The sequence below is a fragment of the Bombyx mori genome, chromosome 1 (genome assembly GCF_030269925.1).
Source record: "Bombyx mori chromosome 1, ASM3026992v2".
NCBI classification, from domain to species: domain Eukaryota; kingdom Metazoa; phylum Arthropoda; class Insecta; order Lepidoptera; family Bombycidae; genus Bombyx; species Bombyx mori.
The window spans coordinates 20051235-20074071 of NC_085107.1; the positions used below are offsets into that span (position 1 = coordinate 20051235).

The 22837-nt window shown below is 34.8% G+C and overlaps 1 protein-coding gene and 1 long non-coding RNA gene across 2 annotated transcripts; one reads left to right on the plus strand and one right to left on the minus strand.

Annotated features, from left to right (window-relative positions):
- Positions 1 to 1489: 1489 nt before the first annotated feature.
- Positions 1490 to 22376, plus strand: os (protein). The gene is made up of 9 exons (NM_001257011.1): positions 1490 to 1548; positions 1649 to 1726; positions 6761 to 6887; positions 16863 to 17031; positions 17846 to 18034; positions 18222 to 18460; positions 19088 to 19294; positions 19912 to 20107; positions 21121 to 22376. Exons 2-9 carry the CDS (start codon positions 1652 to 1654, stop codon positions 21254 to 21256), a joined length of 1338 nt encoding a protein of 445 aa, NP_001243940.1. The 5' UTR covers positions 1490 to 1548; positions 1649 to 1651; the 3' UTR covers positions 21257 to 22376.
- LOC134199642 (uncharacterized) lies at positions 17114 to 17916 on the minus strand. Its single transcript, XR_009974204.1, has 2 exons — positions 17781 to 17916; positions 17114 to 17696 (listed from the first exon to the last, which is right to left on the minus strand). It is a non-coding gene; the product is annotated as an uncharacterized LOC134199642 (long non-coding RNA).
- Positions 22377 to 22837: the final 461 nt, after the last annotated feature.

Consider the following 22837-nt stretch of genomic DNA (forward strand, 5'->3'; position numbering starts at 1 on the left):
TAAGTGAATTTTAATTAACGAATAATTTAAAAAAATCACCCTACTAAGGTTTTTTTGTTAATGTCTATTTTTTTCTGAATTTTGAAAATGTATTTTTCCTTTCTTCAAATGCGATACTAACGTAATAATAATACAGTGCAACTCGATATAACAAATCGGAAGGCAAAAAGTAAATATACGTTATATCAAGTTATTCGGTGAACTGAGGTAAAACCATTTATCATAACGAGGTAAAAAAAAATCTAGCCTAGCTATTCACCTCACCATTACGTACTCATCTTGTCATAGCGAACATCTTCTACTAATAAATGAAAACACATTTTTATCAAATTACTGTGTGCTTTTTAAAAACAATTAGGTAGGTAGGTAACAATTATGTTCAAACCTGTCGAGACCGATTCACATACTGTGGGATTAAGGGTCTTATTGGTGGGAACGTTATATAAAGATTTTGGGGTGAGAAAATTCGTTAATTAGAGATATTTACACCTTTTTTGATAGTTAAAAATTAGTTACAAATAGGTTGTTCGCAAGAAATCTCTCGAAGAAAGAATAGACTTTTACGGACAATTCAAGAGGATAACGAAGAATTTGTTAAATCGAGGACATCGTTATATTGAGATTCGTTATTTCACGGTATGAAGCTTGTCGAAAGTAAATAAAATAGCTTGAAACACTAAACAAAGATCACGTTCAACTACCTCGATTCCCTTTTTCACCGCTAATTGTGAAGTAAATTAAAGTATTGATCAAAATAAGAAATATAAAATAAATTATTTGAATTTTACGCAAGAGAGTGTGTTTATATTATTATGTCCCCGGCGTTTTTTGTAGGGCTCACAACGTACTAATGTTTTTAGTTCCTGTCATAATTCTTCTGTTTATTCCTTACAAGATTGGAGGATAAAGACTCTTATGTTCAGCCAAGACTATAAACGAATATTGATTCTAATGGGGAGGTAGTGGGAAGTATTGATGTGTATTGGATCTCGTAACTGCATACTATAAGATCAACTGAGGGACCTACCAATAAATATAAAAACGATTTGATACTGTTGACTGATTTTTATTTAATGTAATATTAATAACATTTTCAAAGATATCTTTATAAAATCCTCTAAAAATAACTCTTCAAAATATCCAGTTTGAAAACTTATCGTAATTCTATCTATATTTTCTCTAGAGGTAGTTGCATATTAACTTAAAACAGCGACTTAAATCAACAGAGAATTAAAACTTTGTGTTTTCATGTGAATTATTATTTTTCATTTATTTTCTGAATAAAAATTAAAAGAAGGTAGTATTGCACAAATTTCATCTTAGCTATGTACTTAGTGTTAATAGTTACTTACCTGAATAGAATTAAAATAGACGTTTTCTATGGCTTGGGATGTCGATCAAAAATGTCTACGACTCAAGAATCGCAACTTCCGTAACATAAGCACCTAACTAGAGCTAAAAAACCGACCGGACTGCTTCGAGGCCCGTCATTCAGTTGTAACAGCGATCTAGTGTCGACCGCTAGTCTACTAGACAACACAATATCTTGTGAGTAGAACACGTTTCGAACAACAGGATACCACTTATTGAGTGCTGTCCCTAAGGGTCAACGCATACTATTATTTAAATTTTCCTTTTTTGTTTTTAGAACATGTCGAAGAACGGTTTAGAGGAACCAAGCGGCAGTCAGCCGACGCCGAAGGAGACTACGCCGCTCATTACAAAGGTAAGTTTTAAAATTAATCATCCCTAGGGACTGCTTCTATAGCTAAATACTACTATTGCAACTGAGCCCTTAACATATATGCTTTCGGTGTGTTACCTACACATTTAACAGTAAGTGGATTCATTGAAAGACAAGATAAAAAAATACCAATTGTGCAATTCTAAATAGTAACATTACGCTGTAGGAAATATTTATTTGATATTTTGTGTTTTTTTTAAATTTAACGTTCTTTAAAAGTAGTTTTTTTTTTAAAAATGTTAGGTACCTATCAACATTTTGTTGTACACGTATTTATGCTACAAGTTTCATTTATTTATTTATTTTTAAAATCGCGAGTTTATGTAAAAAAATTGAATGTATCAGTTTCTATATTATAGTGCAGAGTAGCCCTTAAATGATACAATTCATACGGAGTCAATTGAAAGACCACAATGGTAATAATCTGCCAGATCAATTTGTTGGAAAATTAGTGTTCACTTACAGCAAGCACGGTATAACAAGAAATGGACAAAATTAAATATTGTATAGTATTTCAATATAAATGAATTCTAATACATCACAAATAAAATAAGTTTCTACTAAACAAAGCAGTCTATAACTGTAAAGAAGCTATGTAAGAAACTGTCCAAAAATCAATCGTTCAGTGTCCACTTCTCACAAATAGGTATTTCAGCTTTAAAAAAGCGTTGGTAGTATATTGTACCGAATTGTATAAAGTAATTTTACACAAAAAAAGCCGTAAATTCCATTATTTTATTGTTCTTTTTAAGTATAATGTTTAAGTATAGTGGCATGAACATTTCCAATGACTACCTGTGTTTATTTATACGTGTACTATCAATTAGAGACTAACTTTATTATAACATCGCACGATTGCAAAATTCTTAAACAAAATTTGTAATAAAATTAAAATCCTTAAACACTTCGTAGACTATGTTTGGTTAAAAAAAAACTAGTCATAGTTACCAGACTGAATATTAAAGTGGGTACAGGGAGCTATTTTCAAAATGTAAGGAATGCTAAAATAATAAATAGTAATTTTCCTTGACAAGCTCTTTGACTTTGAAAACAAAAAATATGTAACTACGAGTATATGTACTATAATGTGGAATTAAATACTTAAATTAAAAAACAGTAACTCGTTTGGTTTCTCAGAAGAATGAGTCCCGTGGCAACTTCAAACCAGTTAGGTACTAATGAATTAAACATTCTTAAAATTTAACAACCAAACTTTTATTCGACAGTAGACAGGATTGAATCTATAAGTAACGTAAGCGTTTTCCGCACGCCACGTGGTCACAGATATTTTATTACCTCCTTTAAAAATTAATCAACAAATACAACATAATATGTCATTTTTGTACTCAAAAGTAATAGTGGACCCTAGAGGAAAACGCATTCAATATACACACTCGCGAACTAAATTTTAATCAGAATTTTCTTTGTGGAAAATCGTCAAAGTAAATAATGTCCAAACCCTAGTAAAAACTTTAAAATTTCATAACTTTTATTATTGATTTGATGATTTTGATAACCACTAAACGTTTGAAGTAAATTACGGGGTTCCAAGTTTGTGTTCGCCGGAATGTCAAAAAGCGTTTTAGTGATTTTTTGCATTACTAACGGGAGGTTATCAGCGTTGAGCGGTATTGACAACAAAGAGTATTTTAAATACTGATTGATTTTAATTGTGCAGTCGTTATTAAATTTTTTGTAACTTTTAACAATCAAGCTTTATATATATTTACTACTCGAACAACTGGCTGTAATTAGAAAAAAACTATTAAATTTTTGTAATTTATGATGTCTACAATGATATTTTAATGTCGTCTATTAATTAAATTATCCTAATGAAAAATAGTTCACCGCGCGCTATTCGTATGATGATGATGACTTTTGTTTGCACTTTCGTCATTCTTTGCTTCGCATGTGATCGATATTTATGAGCACGGATTATTGAACGGGTCAAGTTCTAGAGGGGTAATCTGGAGAGCTATTTGCCAACAAAAAGGAATGCGGGAAGGTTGAATAGGTTGATAAAATTAGACTTACCACTCATCAATTTTAAATTTTATTTATTCAAACATCAAACGTAAGATTTTTCGAACGAATAACTTTTTTGATAGTCCGAAGACTCGAATGTTGAATGAACCTGTTTATATCCAAGAATACGTTGAAAACTGCCATAATTAAGGTTTCTTTGGATTTCTTTATCGATAGCTACCGCCATGGCTATAGGTGACGATACTCGATGAAACTTTAGATATAGACGACCACAAACTGCTTGAATAGTAAAAAATATATTTAATATTAAGTCACATATCCTGTCATTCCCCAGTTATAAAATACAGAATTCTTGGGAGAAAAGCTAAATGTTTTTTGAATGGATGTTCGTTTTATAGTCCTCGCTTATTCCCGAAACGAACTTAGTCTGAAACGTGGCTTAAATGCTATATGCAGGTGTCCCGGAGAATCGATTTAAAAAAAACATGTGGTATATATAATAGTATACCAAGTTTCCGAACACTTTTGCACCCTTAACTGTACAAATTCAGTAACAATGGAAATAATTTTAAAATTATTAGTATAACTCTTTCTGTAGATGGATGATGTCATTTACGCTATGCTATGGACTCGGGTAACAATCACCTAACGACATGGAAAATGCAAACAGCATCAGAAAAACGTTTTATGCATAATAGGTATAATACACGTAATAACTGAAACTTGACCAACAAACCATATCTCGTATTCGCTTCGCATAAAAAATCTGCTAAACGTAGAGTTATGTATGTGCAGCCCGGTGTCTGGTTTCTTTATTTTATTGCGAATTCGAAGGTTTGTGAGAAGTTTAGTTATAAAACGAATAAAATAGGTACCACTGCAGTAAAGGAGAGGCTATATTGTTTGCTCTGTTTGCTTTGATGTGCGCGGTTCCAATGCTGAGCGACTGTGGACACTACAACTCAGATCAGTCGTGGTGGAAGTTGAAGTCTTCATTTGCTTTGGAACAATGTATGGAAAGAATGATTACATTACAGCTGAAAAATTATGATAAAGACACAAAAAATTTCTTAACATTGCTAACGTCCCATTTGTTTGCTTTCGGTCACCATCCACGTCGAACGAGTAAATTAACCACTGAGTTTCTCGCCGGGTTTTCTCAGCGGATCTTCGCGTTTCCGATCCGGTGGTAGATTTTGCGAAGCACTGCCCTTGCCAGTGTTAACAACACCCCGGTTTGAGTCCCATGAGCTGGCCTATTAGCTCGGAGAATCTAGAATAACCCCTCGAGGTTACTAGGTGGGAAAAAATGTTTTCTATTTAAGGAAAAAAAACCACTAGTATTTACGTTGCGAGAAATTTAGATTTAATTAAAAAATATATATATCCAATACGGTAAAAATCAATATAATCAAATAAAAATAACCTATAAAATTAAATTATACAAAACCTGTCTTAAAATGGATGTCGGAGCGGAAATTTTCCACGATTAACTAAACGTAACTAAGTCTTGAATTTTAGTTGAATGTGGAACAATCAAGTTCGGTTCAATGTTAACCACAAACTCCAAGGGCTCGTGCTTATAAATTTCTCCGAAGCTCGTGTTTGTGTATAAAATATGTTTAATTTAGGTTTATCTAATTTTTTACCTTTAAAAGAAATGAGGTATAGATATAATATGAAGATTCTTCGCTTTTACTTTAATACTATTTACAAACATTGCTGTGGTATATATTCAGAACATCTAGCAGTAGATTCCAAACAGGCTTCAGAAAAAATATTTACCTTATTAATATACTTATATTAATATTAGAAACTCAATTTGTATTTAAATGTTTTTACTCAGACAGACCTTCACTGGTGCTAATCAAATATTTATGACATTACCAAATATTCGGAATACAGTTTCACCAATAAGCAGAATTATGTAGGAATTCAAGAATTACTCTTTGTTAAAGACATACATACATATATCCATCGCAATGATTTATAAAATATTGTAAATGGGTGCATTTTTAAGCGGTGTCGCCATTGCTATTTTGTGACTACTAATGAGTCGTTCTTTTTAATATTATAAGTTATGCAATTTTTTGAAATACGGGACAATGGTTCCGGAAAAACGTTACATAACTACGTTAAAACAATTATAAGATACCTACTTGTGCATGAGACTAAAAAGCTAGTTAAAATTAACGTTCTATGTAAAAAAAAAACCTTTTCGTTTCTCTATAGGTTTATCTCGTTGCACAATTTTACTAATAATATTTTTTTACTACTCCAGTATAAACCTTACTATTTATTTGTCCAAATGACTCATTTAAAAATAACGCTTCATACATTAAATTCTTTTGCTGTGAAATTTGGTTTTTATTGCGTATTTAAATTGAAAAAGTCCTATTTAAATTGATATGTAATTACTTTTGATATTATAATACTATTAGCACAAATACACTATTATATCTAATGTGTTTGTGATCAACTAATACTTTAGGAGGAGGAAAATTAAGAAATTATATAAGAAAATAATACAAAAAATAAATCTAAATTATCCCAAAGAATTGTATGAAAAAGATGGGTACACTGCGCGATGCTTATTAATTTTTTTGTCTCACTTCCGCAGTCGGTATTTTAGTAAGTGGCCATAGTTGTTAGCCGTGAACTTAGGAATGGCCCTGCGGTCGATGCTTTGGTATGTTACCATACTATTTAACAATATATACAATCTAAGTAGAAAAATTAATTTAGATCATATATATTAAAATTCGATTGATACAAAAACCATTAATTACGTTGTTTACTCTTATGTCTTGTCTACTATTTGTTGGGCCTCCTAAATACAATAAAACTGCCTAAGTACACATAAATTCTCTAAAATCGATAGACAAATACGTTTTGGGGTGAAAGAAGCATCGATGTTTGCTTTATTTATTGATTATCGTCTTAGTTAGTAAAGATCACGTGATCAACAATAGTTTTTGTATTCATTAAAAGCCTATTTTATTATTAAATATAATTTATTATGTTAACCAGGGTGGCGAAAATGGCAACGGTGGTGGTAAGAACGGCGGACTCAGCGTTGGGCAGACGAGTATGTTGATCGCCGGAGAGATGGCAGGCAGCGGAGTCTTGGCTCTCCCTAGAGCCCTTGTCAGGACTGGTAATTTAGCACATCATTTTATACGTTATCTGTTGAATAGAAAATACTTTTTTTTTTTCATTCGGAGACCATGAATGACTGACTTACTGAAGATTTAGCCATACCCATTCGGGTACCACGTACTTCTGTTCTATGCATCATCGTTCAGAGATATAGAAACTAACCAGACCGGCGCGATCATACAATATGCGAGTAAAAAAGTCAATAACGAATAGATATTTTATTTATTGGTATAATCTTGTATCACCTATTGCTATTTTCTGTACAAACTTGTGATTCATTAACAGCATTGCGAAATAGCTAACAATGCTTTTGCGAATATTCAAGAAAGCTCTCTTTACATCTAATCTATTTACATTGCATTTGATAACAGGGCTTTCTATTGACTGCATTTGTAACCGCTTAGAACTTTCAATGTTTTCAGAAAAAATTCCCACATCTTAAGACCATTTTTCAAGAGGTCGTCTTTTACAGATTTTAAATCGGGAAAATATATATACATAGTTACTATAATAGTAATATAGTATAATAATATAGTTGCTATCAGTATTATAAATCTTGGATATGAGTTCGTGCTCTCAGTAATGTCAGGCGCCTGACAATTATAAGCGATGATGTTGATTGAAACAAAATATAAAAGACATCTACGAAACAGTGTAATTGTTGGCAATGGTTTGTAATTGCTTGCAGCTCGTTGTTAGTTGGTCTAGGCTCGTCTGTAGACGTAAGTTGCTACCCACCAAAATGTATTGTTATTTGAAAATGAGCAGACATCATATATCGATGTACCCACTGGTTGAATAGTGGTGTCTCGTATTGCATCACAAGCTCCATAGCAATAGTTGGTTGTGATAATATGCAGATAAACTATCTTATTGAATACTGCTTGATTTTGAATCACACAACTATACTTATTTGTATCGGAAACACTTAGTAATGAAGGTTACAGAGACGAATATCTTACCAATACATATTTTCACCATGCGGGTGCCGGGTCCATCGTGTTACAGAGAGACTACTAATATTTTAATTCTAACGAACAAAATTTAATTTACTGAACTGTTTGATGATATCTTTGTCCTACCATGAAGGCGTTTCGGCTGTAAGCCACTCATCTTCTCTTTTACTATGAAAATAAATCCTACTGATCACAGTTTTCACAGAGTCTTCTCTATGAACTTCTTTTGTTTTCATTAAATTCACAATTAGGATCTTTCAAACCATCGATGCAGTGTATAAAATACGGAAAATTACAGAACGATTTAAACAAATGTGAGCATAAAACATAATGACATTTTCTTTAATGAGGACATCATACAAACAAAGTAGCATTCTTTGAAATAACAGTTATAGTATTAACTGCTATTATATTAACCTAAAAACCAAATTAAATATAAAAGTTTTGACCACGAAGGGTTTCTTGGTCACAGCGTCACGTATTACTAAGACTTCTTTGTTCCGGAGAACGACATTATCAGTTCTAACTTTACTAAAGCAAGTAAATTCACAAGTACTTTTTAAATAATTTTTAAGCGCCACAGCAAATTGTAATTTTCGAAACGCTATAAACTGTTAATTAGTGAAAATATAGCTGAGATAGAATCATAAACACGTATTTAAAACAACAAAAACTACGTCACATATCGGCTTACGTATTGAACAAGCATTTAATAAGTTCAGAGATTAGAGGACACGTCCTTGCGGATCAATCAGATCCAATAATCCTTGCATTAGACGCCTTCAGCTCTAACACTAGGAGCCAGCTTAGGGACCCCGGTAACCGTACTCGTCGAACTTGGCCAGGGGTTCGTCGTGCAACCTAACCCATGCAGTTTCTCGCCGAATCTTCTCAGCGGATTGCGATTCCGATCCGGTAGTAGATTCATCCGCGAAGCAGTTACTCTCGAGTTGTTAGGTCTCCTTCGGAGGCGCTCGGACAGCTGTTAGCAAATCCCACCCCTCTCGATTGAGCCTTTGCTCGCCCATCTGTCCTGGTGAAACTGGAAAGGCCTCTGGGCCACCAGTAATCATTTAATCATAAAAAAGATTAGAGGAATACTGATACGATACTATATTGATACTATTCAGACGTTATTCAGGGGATATGCTAAAATTTTCTGAAAGTACAGGGGCAATATGAAATCAAATCAAATATTCTTAGTAAATACAAACATTTCCAAGAATAAAACGACAAAAACTGTCGATCTTGTTCAATCGTGTATTTGCTACACCAAATACCAACAACACATGCCAGAAACCTGTTATAATCTAATACATATTATATAAGCTAACTATAAAAATTTAACTGTTTTAAAATGTATTCGACATTAAGTTTCAAAATACATAACTTGTTTATGTACTTATGTGTCGAGTGATTTAAATTAAAATATAGCATCTATAGAAAAAATATGTTAATATAGACAAAACGATTTTTACGCTCAGGATAATAGTAGATAAACAATACTCAATACCCAATTCCGTGTCAGTTTCTCTTTGTTATGTTATTTATATGTGTACATTTTGTATTACTTGCTATTAAATAATAATATTATATAACACGCCCTTATAAAAGTGAATAGCAAAATACGTTACATATTGAAGAATTTGCTGCTTGGATTAATTTAATGCTATTATCTAATGTAAACCATTTGGTAAATGTGGGCTTAATTGGCTATTAACATAAAATCTATTCTTCTGATAGTCAAAAAACATTTTTTTTGTCAATGTGAAGTCAAAGCTAGATATAGTAAGATTCATATTCATACTATTTGTAACTATGGCATGATGTTCTTTCAATATTTTCGTATCACTAAGGTTGTAGACTGATAGACCATTATTGAAGGTCGCTGGAATATGATTGAAACCCGTCAGTCGTCTTAGTTGCCCGACAATTCCCGTCTGGATTTTATAAAAGGGGTGGATTTCATTTTGTCCACTTTACACGAAATTATCCGCTGGTATGTATTGATCAGAAAGTGTCGTTATTAAATTCTGATGGATCTATTTGGCAGTGATAATATAAATGCCATTAATATAATTAAAGCATTGTTTAGCATTGACCGTAGAACCGCAATTATAAAGTTGAATGTGTGTAATAATTGAAACTTGGTATACCTATTTGTATATGTAGTACGATAATACGGTGGCTATATTAAGGCTATATCTCTTAGGGAGATTCTTATTTATACGCCAAAAAATATAATAGATATATAGTTATCGCACATAGTCAAAAACATAGTTAGGTTAACCCTTAATATATATGTATTAGTGACAATATATATGTATTTCTTTTAACCTTCTAGATTTATAATATTGTATTCGATTATAATATTTCCAATGTTTCCGGTTGAACTGTAGGTGACGGTACGTGTGTTAATTTGGGTAACTTGTCAAACAACTCCGTGTGGTAATGAGCTCGGCGAACCATCAACTAAATGGTTCTTTCCACATTTTTCAATATCACCACATTAAAATAGTATTGTTATAAAATCAGAGTAATTAAAATCTTATTGATAGATGTTTCTACCTATTTGCTTGTAGCCTAAAGGGTTAATTCTAGCTACGCGCGGATGGGTAGGTGAGCTCACGGGCTCAGCCTGAGAGAATTTGCTAACACTGGCCCTAGCAAGAGCAGTACTTCGCAGAATCTACTACCGTATCGGAGTTGCGACCCACTGAGAAGATCCGGCGAAAAACTTAGTGGGCTGTGTCTATGGGTCATTTCCCTCGTCGACCTCTTCGTCGTTTAAATTTGATTGAAAACCTTTTTTTCCTACATATTCATTGGTAGACTAAAGCGCTTTTTCATCTACGCGCGGACGGCTTAAATCTTAAAAGGAATACTCAATAATTGAAATAAATTTTAACTGTAACTTCATTTATATGATCGTAAAAATCATTCCGCATTTGTTTTGTTTGCAGTCATCATTTTAAACGGTAAAAAACTGCTGATGGAAATAGTCAATCATTTTAGGTTTTTTTATCACAATCCAGTGTATTTTCTTTTGTATTTTTTTTTATTGTTTAGATGGATGGACGAGCTCACAGCCCACCTGGTGTGAAGTGGTTGCTGGAGCCCATAGACATCTACGACGTAAATGCGCCACCCACCTTGAGATATAAGTTCTAAGATCTCAAGTATAGTTACGACGGCTGCCCCACTCTTCAAGCCGAAATGCATTACTGCTTCACGGCAGAAATAGGCAGGGTGGTGGTACCTACTCGCGCGGACTTACAAGAGGTCCTACCACCAGTAACAGTATCATGATTTTGTGATAAGAGTTGTATTTACAATCGGTTTTTTCTTGCCTACGCGTGATCTAAACGGATACAAAGTTACAATTAGACTAATTCCGAGATTTTAAGCTACAATATTTTTTAACAAAGGGAAATTGAGAAAAAAAATTGATCAGTCAACTGTATCCGGTACATCCATACAGTTGACTGATCAAATTACCATAGAACATAAATTAGTCTACTTTTCTTGGAAAAAAGGTACGGCCAGACCTTGTATGCAAAAGAAAGTGCTCACACTAATTCCTCTATTGTACATTTGGTTCGTCTAAGACTATTTGGCTACACGGCTGCGATGATCTGGAAATCAACTTAGCCAAATACGCTCGTTGGGAAAACTAAAGAAGACATCAACGACTACTAGTTGCTTCATATCTTAAAAATTAATAGCATTTTAATTACCAATATTCTTTATCGAACGTGTTTGCCAATCGAGTGGTCATCGCGTCTATGAGGAGACATTACCACGTTAGTTAAACATTATTTATGAAACAAGTTCCTATTCTCTGTGAGTGAATAAAATATACTTACATTAGAATATACAATATTTTTAACACATTCGCAAATTCTTATCAGCCAACTTATCCCTATAAATCACAGCTATTAGGCTCGAATAGCACCCCAGCTGAGTTAAAAGTCCGCGACAACCATTCATATTCTCTAATCCCCTAGGTTTGTTCTAAAAAGCTACTCCTTCCTTTGTTGGTGACAATAAGCGAGCTTATACTAAAAGAATCTCATTGCTTGTTACGTAAGCGTTCGATCTCTCTGGGGTCAGAGTCCGATCCGTGTTCGGTGACCGTTGATAACTATTATTCCTCCATTGGTCTCTTTGTACTACTTACTATCATTCAAGAACAGAAACAAATTGCTGAATATTTTATAGCATCTCAACCGCTCTAGTGTTTTGAATTAATTAACATCACGATTCTCTCTTTTCGTCAATAACATAAACTTAAGTAACATTTAAATTTTCCAGTTCCATCTACTCTGCCCACATTGACGTGCGTGGGCTGCGATGTGGAATATAATTATTATACCTAATGAGAATTGGTACAACCTAATTTTTGGTCACAAGAACTTCATCACTCGTTATGAATTTTTAAAGTAGAGAATTATTTGTTTTCATGGTTATATTGTTTCTTGCCTCGTGTTAATTGGAAAGGTTTTAATAAAAGTAAGGGTGTTTGTCAATCACACAATCATCTCGTGAAATATTTATAATTTCTTATAAGATATGTACCTACATCTTTACGACATCTCAAAATTTCATATTTATTTAATTGTTAAGTAAATTTGTTCCTATGTGCAATATAAAATTAAATTGCGTCATGATATTATACATTATCTTTAGCCATTTTTGATATTTTATATTATAGCATTTCAAAGAACTTGTTGTCCTTGATTTGTTGTTCGCTGTCAGAAAGAAAACCAACTAACATTTTTAGAATGTGCCGCAAGGAGTATTGTGTACCCGCACACGTGGGTACCCATCTTGTCTATGTCTACCGCAAAGAATTCATGCGCTCCGATTTATGACGTCCGGGGACAGCTGTTATTTCCAGTTAATATTGATTTCGACGACTTGTCTCAACTTTTATTCTGACTTTTACGTTGTGTTATCGGATATGGTAACCAATTAACAACAGATTGAGCATAATTGAGTGTATGTTAAAATGCATGCGTGTTTAATATGAATGAAATGAATGAAGAGTTTTCATATACATCTGCCAACATAACTTGTGTTTGGAATAATCAAGAATCATCAGTAAGCAGCCTTGGCACGGAGAGTGGGCAACGTAGTTTCGTTATCGCCACGGCTGACCACGGAACTAGTTTTTCAACTTTTTTTGCTTCGTCCGACTCAAATATCCGTCTACAGTTAAATTTTGGTGTTCATTTTTGTAGCTATTAAATGACAAACCGTTGTGTATCATCATATCCTTATAACAGTTTATTGATTTTAATGAACTGTTCATATCGGTATACTTTAGTATTAAAGTATCAGAAATTTCGTAACAGGCGTTTTAGTAACGATTAATTAAATATTATAACTTACGGATAAGCTGTGTATAATTCAATACAAAACCGGGCAAGTGCAAGTGGGATCGACGAAGGGTTCCGTAGTCTTCCTGAGTGTCATATTATTTAAAATTAATAAGAGAGAGATAATTTCAAACGTATTGCAGAAAGCATGCAAAAAAAATACTCTAAAAAATAATTAAACGTATATCCTAAGTTCCTGACCTCTTTTTATTCTATATCGTACTAGAAATGTCGTACGGGACATTTGAAGCACTAATCTCAACAACTATTGATTTCAAAAAGAAAAAAAATCTTTCTAAGAAATATCTAGTCGAGAGAAACTCAAACGCACTCAATTATTGTAATCCCTCAGCTAGATGTAGTGTTAGACCCATAGCTACACTTTCAATAACCTCTGAGACTGTTCCCGAAGTCGCAATCCTAGTATTGTACTATTTCAATCTAAACGGAATACGGCGTTCTTTCTTTTATTGCACAGATGGATGAACGACATAGACCTCATAGCGTGAATTCCGCCACCTAACTTGAGAAATGAGGTCTAAAACTTAATTTTGTAGTATACCTAGTCCACCCATAAGTTCTGTTAAAAATCAGAATGCATTTTAAAAAAACTGAAATATTATGAAAATTTATACCTACATATTTATTAAAGTATCAGAAAAAAAAAAAAAACTATTCAAAATGGCCACTTTTGGCTTTTATACGGGCCTTTAATCTGCTTGGCCACGAATTTCACCACTGCTTGCTCCAAAGATTTTCTAAGAGACTCAACGTTGCCTTGTCGTTTAGAGTCGTTAAAACTGACCATAATTTTAAGTTTAAAGGGTTGAGGTCTGGACTAGATTAGGGTCAGTCTTCAGCTCTTATAAAGTCCGGTTTGGATAGTTCGTGCCTTGTGATTAAGTGCAGAGTCCTGATGGAAATATCGCGGTACATTTTTAAAAAGTGTATTACTGAAAGATTTCACAACATGATCCAAGCCTGTATCTTGTTGATACACTTTGGCTTTCACTTCTTTTTCACAAAAATGTAGTTTGTGACTCCTTGATAAGACACGCCTCACCAAACCATCAATGACGCGGGATGATGACCACGTTGTACCTTTTCGACCACTTGAGCAGCTTCTTTAGAACTGTGACCGTACATTTTATCATTTTGCTTATTGTAGTGCTCTTCAATCGTGAATATTTTTTCATTGGTAAAGAGGACATTTCTGTGTCTTTCACCTGGTATCGCGACAGAAGGCGTTTTGATCTACTCTCTTTAGTTGTAAAGATTAATTTCGAACATGTCCTGTATATTGACGACAAGCACCGAGCTTCAGGTCTTGTTTTATTATACGCGACAGAGTTCCAGCGGGAATCTTCATTTCTCGTGGTAAGATTATTTTCTTCTTAATGTGATTTCGACGAATTCTGGCTTTAACAGCATTAACAGCCTTTGTAGTTCTAACAGCACGCGGCCGCCAGATCTTTTCTGGTCTTCGACAGACGAAGTGTTGTTGTATCTGTTGATAGTACGATATACGGCTAACACCAAGCTTTTGAAGCGTCTGGAGTATAACCGACGGCTCCATACCCACTTTGTGCAAGGCGATCACTGCAATTCTATTTTCTTTAACACCCCATTCTATATTTTAATTTGATAATGAACAGGAAAAAATATGTGAAATGGCGCAAAATCGAAAGAAATTTTTAAAATAAATTTCAAATTCCAAATTCAAAATGATTAAAAAGTTGAAAAAAAAGAAAAGTTTTTATGTAACAGTATTTATGGCCAGAATAGTTATACTTCTACCACTTGTCAAATCAGACCGCCAATTTCATATGCAATTTCATATTCATATGGTAAAACCTAGCAGAGTTGTTTGGTTGCCGACTACAATATGCTGGTATACTATTTAGAGAATGTTGCTGCCCATTCTTCGGTTCCTTCGGCCCATGGTCTTCGGCCATGATTTAGTCATACTTACAAGTACCTAGTCAGGTCATAAATTCTGTCACATGTTTAATGTAAAATAATTGAAACAAGTTTATTCATTATGTAACCATTCATATACCAAAATGAACTTAACAAAACATAGATTCTTATGACACTAAAGTTTATTCAAAATGACCTCCGTGATTTTGAATACAGGCCTTCAATCTGCGCAGCCAGTCGTCTATCGCAGCACGAACGAGGTCCATGTCAATATCGGCGGCTGCCTTAATCAAGGATGTCTTGAGTGACTCCAAATTGGGATGAGGCTTTGAGCACGCTTTTTCCTCCAAGTGTTGCCATATCTTGTAATCTAACGGATTCAAATCTGGACCGGAGGAGGGCCAGTCTTCGTGCCGGATGAAGTCGATTTCACGCGCCGCCAGCCAGTCTTGTGTGCTCTTCGCTCTATGAGCTGGCGCCGAATCTTGTTGGAATACCCAGTGCCTGTTATTGAACATGGTATGAGAAACAGGTTCCACAAGGTTCGTCAGGACTGTATTTTGATACACAACTGCATTCGTTTTTACACCTTTCTCACAAAAATGTACCTACCTCTGTTAAGCCCCAATAAGAAACTCCCAACCATACCATGAGCGAGGATGGAAAATGACCTCGTTGGTCACGCGGAATACGGTTGCTCGCTTCTTCACTACTGTGTGCGTACACCTTATCATTTTGTTTGTTGTAGCTCTCTTCTACGGTAAAAAATTTTTCATCTGAAAAAAGAATTTCCCGATATTTTTTTCCCGCGTACCGCTTCAACAAAGCGCGGCATCTCTTCAGTCTCAGGTCCATTAGACGAGCATTCAAACGATGTCCTGTTTTTCTTCGATATGCCCGAAGCCCTAAGTCTTCATTTAACACCCTTTTCACCGTGGTTCTGCTTAACCCCATCTGAAGGGCCAACAGTTTCTGCTTACGTTGGGGATTTCTTTGAATTAGCGCCTTCACAGCTTTTATCACTGCTGGAGTCCTAATAGACCGAGGGCGACCACTTCTTGATCTGTCATCTACACTAGAGTCTTCATTGTATCGTTTGATTGTACGATAAACGAATCTTTTGGTTATATTCAAAATTTTCAGTATGTTAAAAATTTGAATTGGCGCGTAACCGCAACGATGCAACGCAATAACTGCAACACGGTCTTCTTTAAGCGTCCACTCCATATTTAAAAATGAGTAAAATTCTAAAAGTATACATTTTTATTTTCATGAACAATTCGAAATTCGAATTCAATAAACTTTTTTGTGGTCAGCATTCTAAAAGAAAAGTTTTTACTGTGTGACAATACTTATGACCTGACTAGTTATATATTTATAAGTCCAATATTTAGTCGTCGTGGCCTAAAAGATAAGAAGTCCGGTGCATTCATACCAAGCGATGCAACTGGGCCGGTGTTCGAATCTCGCAGGCAGTACTGTTAAAACGGAGACCTAAGAACTCATATTCAAGGTCGGTGGCGGCATTTAGGTTGTAGATGTCTATTGGCTCCGTTAATCGCTTGAAACCAAGCAGACCGTGAGATCGTCTACCCATTAAAGCAATAAAATAATTACAACTTTAACATCATTTAAATTATTCATATCGTCGATATAAGACTGCGCTGCAAGCAGCAGAATACATATTTCCGAGTGACCGTTAACATTTACTTCCAGGATGGATTGGTGTTCCCATTATCATTCTGATGTGCTTGGTGGCGGCCTTCAGTGGCAAGCGACTCGGTGACTGCTGGACCATTCTGGAGGAACGCAATCCTCAACTGAGGAGCAGGAAGAGGAACCCATACGCTATTATTGCTGATCAAACTCTCGGCAAGACCTGGAGGTATTGCGTTTTAATTTACATCCATTGTTTGAAACTCGTTTAATGTTTAAGTAAACATTTAAGTTTCAAGTAATACTCGTAATGCTGCTAAATATTATTTTATTTTGATACAAATTATAATTAATGAATAAAATAATTAAAATTCTATGAATTTATCTTCTTCCGGGACGGTATATATGTACATAATATGTACATTCAGATGCACTAAATTTGATTTCCTCCATAAGCGGCAAACGAAATATTTGAGCGGCCAGTTATAGCAGCCAATCGACGGCCATTTGTGATCCTTTTGTCAAGCGATATTATTCTATATCTATTTTAAAGATGTTTGTACATACCCAAACCAGTTTTTTAACTAGAAGATATTGTACAAGCATGCTGTGTGTTACATAAGTACGTACGTGAAAGAGATGGGTATAAATTTAAAGGCACACTGCATGTTCCACCAGAATTCGAATAATACTTTAACCCACAGACACAGCCCACTGAGTAACTCAACGAACTTTCTCAGTATGTTGCGATTCCGATTAGCATTCAACGAAGCACTGCTCTTGCTAGGGCTTGTGTTGGCAAATTCTCTCCGGTTGAGCTCGTGAGCTCACCTTGCCGTCCGCACGTAGCCAGAATAGCCTCTTAGGCTACCATCGAATACGTAGGAAAAAAAACTAAAAAAGATAGATATTATTGAAGAAAATAAGAGTTTATACATAATATAATGAATAAAAAAAATACATGAAAATAAACCTAACCCAATGCTACACCGTCTTCACCACCATCACTTTTATTCAGTACAAATGCCCCAAATAAATTTCAGCGTGGTCGTGTCCATGGCGATCATTGTAACCCTCTTTGGAGCTTCGGTCGTGTACCTGCTGATGGCAGCTCAGATCATCGAACAACTCCTACTCACTCTGATCCCAACATTGACCATTTGCACTTGGTACCTGATCGTGGTCGGAGCCATGACTCCTCTTATCTTCTTTAACAGCCCTAAGGATCTGACGTGAGTTATTAAATCTTTTATTATTAGTAGGTTTAACATTCTTTTTAACAAGTTGCACCATTACTGCATATATATTAATTACATTATTGAAAACAACCCAACTTTTTTATCAACTTCCTTATTTTAATTCCAACATTATTTTGAATTATTATAAGTTCATGCGAAACTTCTAACCTTGTCCTTGCAGCTTCACTGGTGTAATCGCCTTCGGATCCACGGTGATTGCCTGCATCTTGTACTTTATTGAGATGATGAACGAAGTCCGTCCTTTCGTGTTTCGTTGGGGTGTCCACGGCTTTACGGATTTCTTCCTTGCTTTCGGCACCATCATGTTTGCGTTTGGGGGTGCCTCAACCTTTCCAACCATCCAGAACGACATGACCGACAAATCTCAGTTTGGGAAAAGCATTCAGTACAGTTTTGGGGGTGAGTCTCTGAAATAAATTTCGTAATGAATTTGACAAATCTACATCAGTTTTAGTTGACTTTGTACGCTTCTGAAATAAATTAAGTTTTTAGAATCTTAATAGTAAATCAATATTCTGTACGGATAATGTACATTAATAGTAGCATCAAGTCTGACATTATCATTCATATTCAAATGTGATCGTTTTAAAATTATTGAAATAGTTTCAACCTTGAATTTTGTTTTAAAATATGTATTCTTATAAAGTTATCGACATAGACATATGTGGTGCTGAGCGTCGCACAGATAGAATAAAAAAAATGTAAACTTATAAATGTAACAAAACGCCTTTTGTTACGCAGTAACAATTGATATGTACATAAGAAAGATGTACACGTAATGCTAGGTTAGAGGTCACCTTACATGATAATAGCTCTGCGGATATTAACCACAACATTAGGGAACAGGACTTTGAATTACTACCGCGAGACTTCCCATCCCCTTCATCTTGCTAAGTATTTGTGTGTGGTGGTTTGGAAGCAGGAAAGCCGCTACTACTTGATTTCATACCTCAAGGAAGGCCGCGTGCATGTTTGCCCAATGAAAGTGATAAAAATGTCTCAAATGCTTTATCGCACCTGCTCTAGCCATCCTGTTGCTGTACCTACCCATCGCGATCGGAGGCTATGCTGTGTACGGCGAGTCAGTTGGGTCTAACGTGGCCTTATCTCTGTCTGCTACCCCGTTGACCCTGGTCGGAAACATCTTTATGGCCATTCACCTCGTCTTCGCTTTTATCATCTTGATTAACCCGGTCTGCCAGGAAATGGAAGAGATTTACAACATTGAGAGAGGTATGAATACTACAGATGAATATTTGTATTGTGTTACGTGAATTATTTATTGTTTAATATGTAAGAATTGGAAAATTGCAATGGAAAGGAGATTGTTGAAAACTATTCGTTCGAGAAGAACGTACCGCATGAACACTCGAATGAATTATCTTTATAGATGTAGTGAGAAATTATTTTCCTTCGGGAAAACTCGGATCTTTATCGGAATACGATGACACCCGAACTGAATAATCATCAATGAATGATCGTATTAAATGAGTGACATTTTCATATCCATTAATATGGAACTTTAGTGTTTAGTGTCAAATCTCAAAATGAATAATGTCATTGTACTGAAGATATTTGAGAGAGAATAATAAATACCAACTTTTCTGAAAAACTACGAAGGAAAATCTTTTTTCACTATATCTATATTTAGATATAAAAGGATAAAAGATTATTAATAAGACAGTTGATCCAACTCGAAGCGGGTGTTTCCCAATTCACTAAAATCCTGTTCTGAGTAATGCTTTCAAGTAATCTGTGCTCGACACTGCAGCAATATAAAAGTTTAAATTAACGATAATTCATATAAATTATGCGGTCACTGATCAATTAAACCTCGTGCATTCATTAAGATTCCGTGGGCTGGCGTGTCCTGATCCGCCTCTCCATCATGGGCGCCATTTTGTTCATCGGCGAGAGTATTCCTCGTTTCTACACGATCCTCGCGCTGGTCGGAGGCACAACAGTGGCTCTGCTCACTTACATCCTGCCTTCGTTCTGCTACCTGAGCCTCATTAACCAGACGCCTAGAGAGGGGCAGACTCCAATGTATGTTTTTTTTTTATAAATTAGTTTTGCTAATAATAATATACACAGTCGCCTTGCTGATATATTTTAATCTTAGTCCTTATAAAAAGCATTTTAATTTTTGGTGATTTGTTGTTCTGTACTGGTTTCACAAATTAAGGTCGACTTAATGTTTAATTTTTTTAATTTATTTATTAAATATGACTATGTTAGAACCATTTTGGTAAGAGCGCTTGCCATCAATCAGGGTTTTGATTTATGAAATCAGCACGACTGAAATGCAAGAGATCTAGCAAAATTTATCACTACACATACATACCCACTCAAATTAAATATCATAAAAGTATCTATTATTTCTTTACAAATTTATTTAAAATTGATGATTTATAATGTATTAAATAAAAATTAACGTGATTGCTAATAAATAGGACTATTTAAGGTTATCGTACTTTATTTCTTTTGTATTGCATAGACGATTCATGGAACTCAAACCTGGTGCCAAATGGGTAGTGAGGCCCATAGATATAATAACGTGTATGCTTCCATCCGCCTTGACATATGAGATTTAAATCTCATGTGTATAGTACAGCTGCCCCAAACTTCAAACTGCACGAACGCATTACTATTTCGCGGCAGAAATAGGCAGGGTGGTGGTTTCTACCTATACGGACACACAAGACGTCTTATCATTAGTAATTTCTAAAGTTAGCTTTTAATATTAATTTTACCCAGTGCTATTGAAATAATTTCTATGATCTATCACTTCAAAATCTTCTATAATGAACCCATGCCAATCTTGAGGGGCACGGCGGGATGGATGCTCTGCGTCAACCCTGTCCCGCCGTCTTAATGACCTCGACTGGGCTTCGGCCCGGTCCGAGGTAGGGCGCCGGCTGCGAGCAGCAGGAGTTTTTGGTGAGGTTTAAATCCCCCGGATCCGGTGATTTTCTCTTAACTTTCACTTTAATTTCAATACCAGTCAGGGTGAATATTATTTTCATGACGACCTTTAATGTAGGTATTATATTTTCCAGAGAAACTCCTGGCTGGGTGAAATTGCTTTGCTACGAGGTTATTGCCCTCGGGGTCCTTGGGGCCGTGGCCGCAACCTACAGCGGACTAAGCGCCGTGTTCAGCAGCGCCGTCACCACGCCCTGCTACCTACGATAGGTGAATAAATGTACGGTCCGTCTTCACCTACACTGTGTCAAAGCCGCACTCCCTCTCTCACCGACATGGGATATAATATCACACGGCTTGTACATCTCATAGTATGTTCCTAATAAGAGGCCGTCAGCGCAAAAGTGACTTAAGCTTACCATAGTTCGCATGGAGATAATGAGGTTTGAATCTACTGTCACTCTGTTTTGTAGGCAAAAACAATACGAGCAAAAATAATATTTATAAATCCATCTGTTATGTATATGTGAAACTATGGGTAGGCCGGTTTTGCATCAAAAATTATTTATGTTTTAAATAAATTGCAGTATATTATAAGCACGAATATGAATATTGCGGACTAGGCCACGACGGCCTCGTATGCACCTTTGTTTTAAACTATTGTAAATTTATTCATTTCTTCGAATTCCAAATTGCGCGCCTTTTACTTCGAACTTGAGTATTATTAACGATATATGTTTTTTACTGGGCATACATTTTCATAATATTATTGTTATTGAAACGAACATCTACTATGTCACATCGAGAGGACGGACCTGAACATTTAAGCACTTCTTGTACGTATAATACAAGCTTTCAAAGTATGTACTTGATATTTGTTGTTTTTTATATAATAATATAGCAAGGATAATAATGCAGCTTGAAATGATCAATATTGTCCTGTGGTCCTGCTTTGTCTAGATGTAAGTTTTTTATTACTCTGTATTGATTTTACTTTTATATAATTTTAATTTTAAGAGAACTATTTGATGTTCGATGACCGTTCATACAATATTCCAATAAAATATTTTAGTTCATAATTAACTATCACTAATATAATAGTGCGTTTTTAAATATAAAGTTTTGAAGATGTTTTTTTAATAGTTTTTTTTTTAAGTTACGACTGTTTTCTGTTTTGTTAAAATATATTTTTTCTTATTGTGTTAATTTTAAAATGTAGGCGCCACGAAGAAATTTATTTGTGGTACTTATTTCTAACAAATGATCGAACCACAACATTTCGCATTAACATCAAGCTTCTAGACTAGTTTTTGTGTAGTATCTTAGTAATTTTCCCGTGTGAAACATTATGACGTTTTTTTTGAGAAATAAAATTATGTGTTTGAAAAAAGGTTACTTTTTTTAAATGTATCGCATATCTTTCCGATTATCATGAACTCTTTTTTGACGATAAAAATAAAATACAAAAGACTACTTGTACTCCTTCACATTCACATGCTTAAGAACTACATTATACATAGTGTTATAAATTTTAATAAGTTCAAAAATATTAAGGTGGCAACAAATATTAAAGCAACTCTCTTGTTTTAGAAATGGCTACTAAAATGTCAGTGTGTTGTCGCTTGCGATACAATTATTGACCGCCGAATTGATTAGGGTTGAGCTATCTTTGTTCTTTTTCAATAGTCACTCTTGCTTCAAGTTCATGCGGCCCGTACAAGCTCTTTCCAAATACTTTAAAGTTGACGAAATCCAAACCTGATATTTAATCAGTATTATTATCATAAATTATGTAATTATTAATGGCTGCTTGTATTATGTTTAAATAAACAAGACGCAGAAGACCCCCAG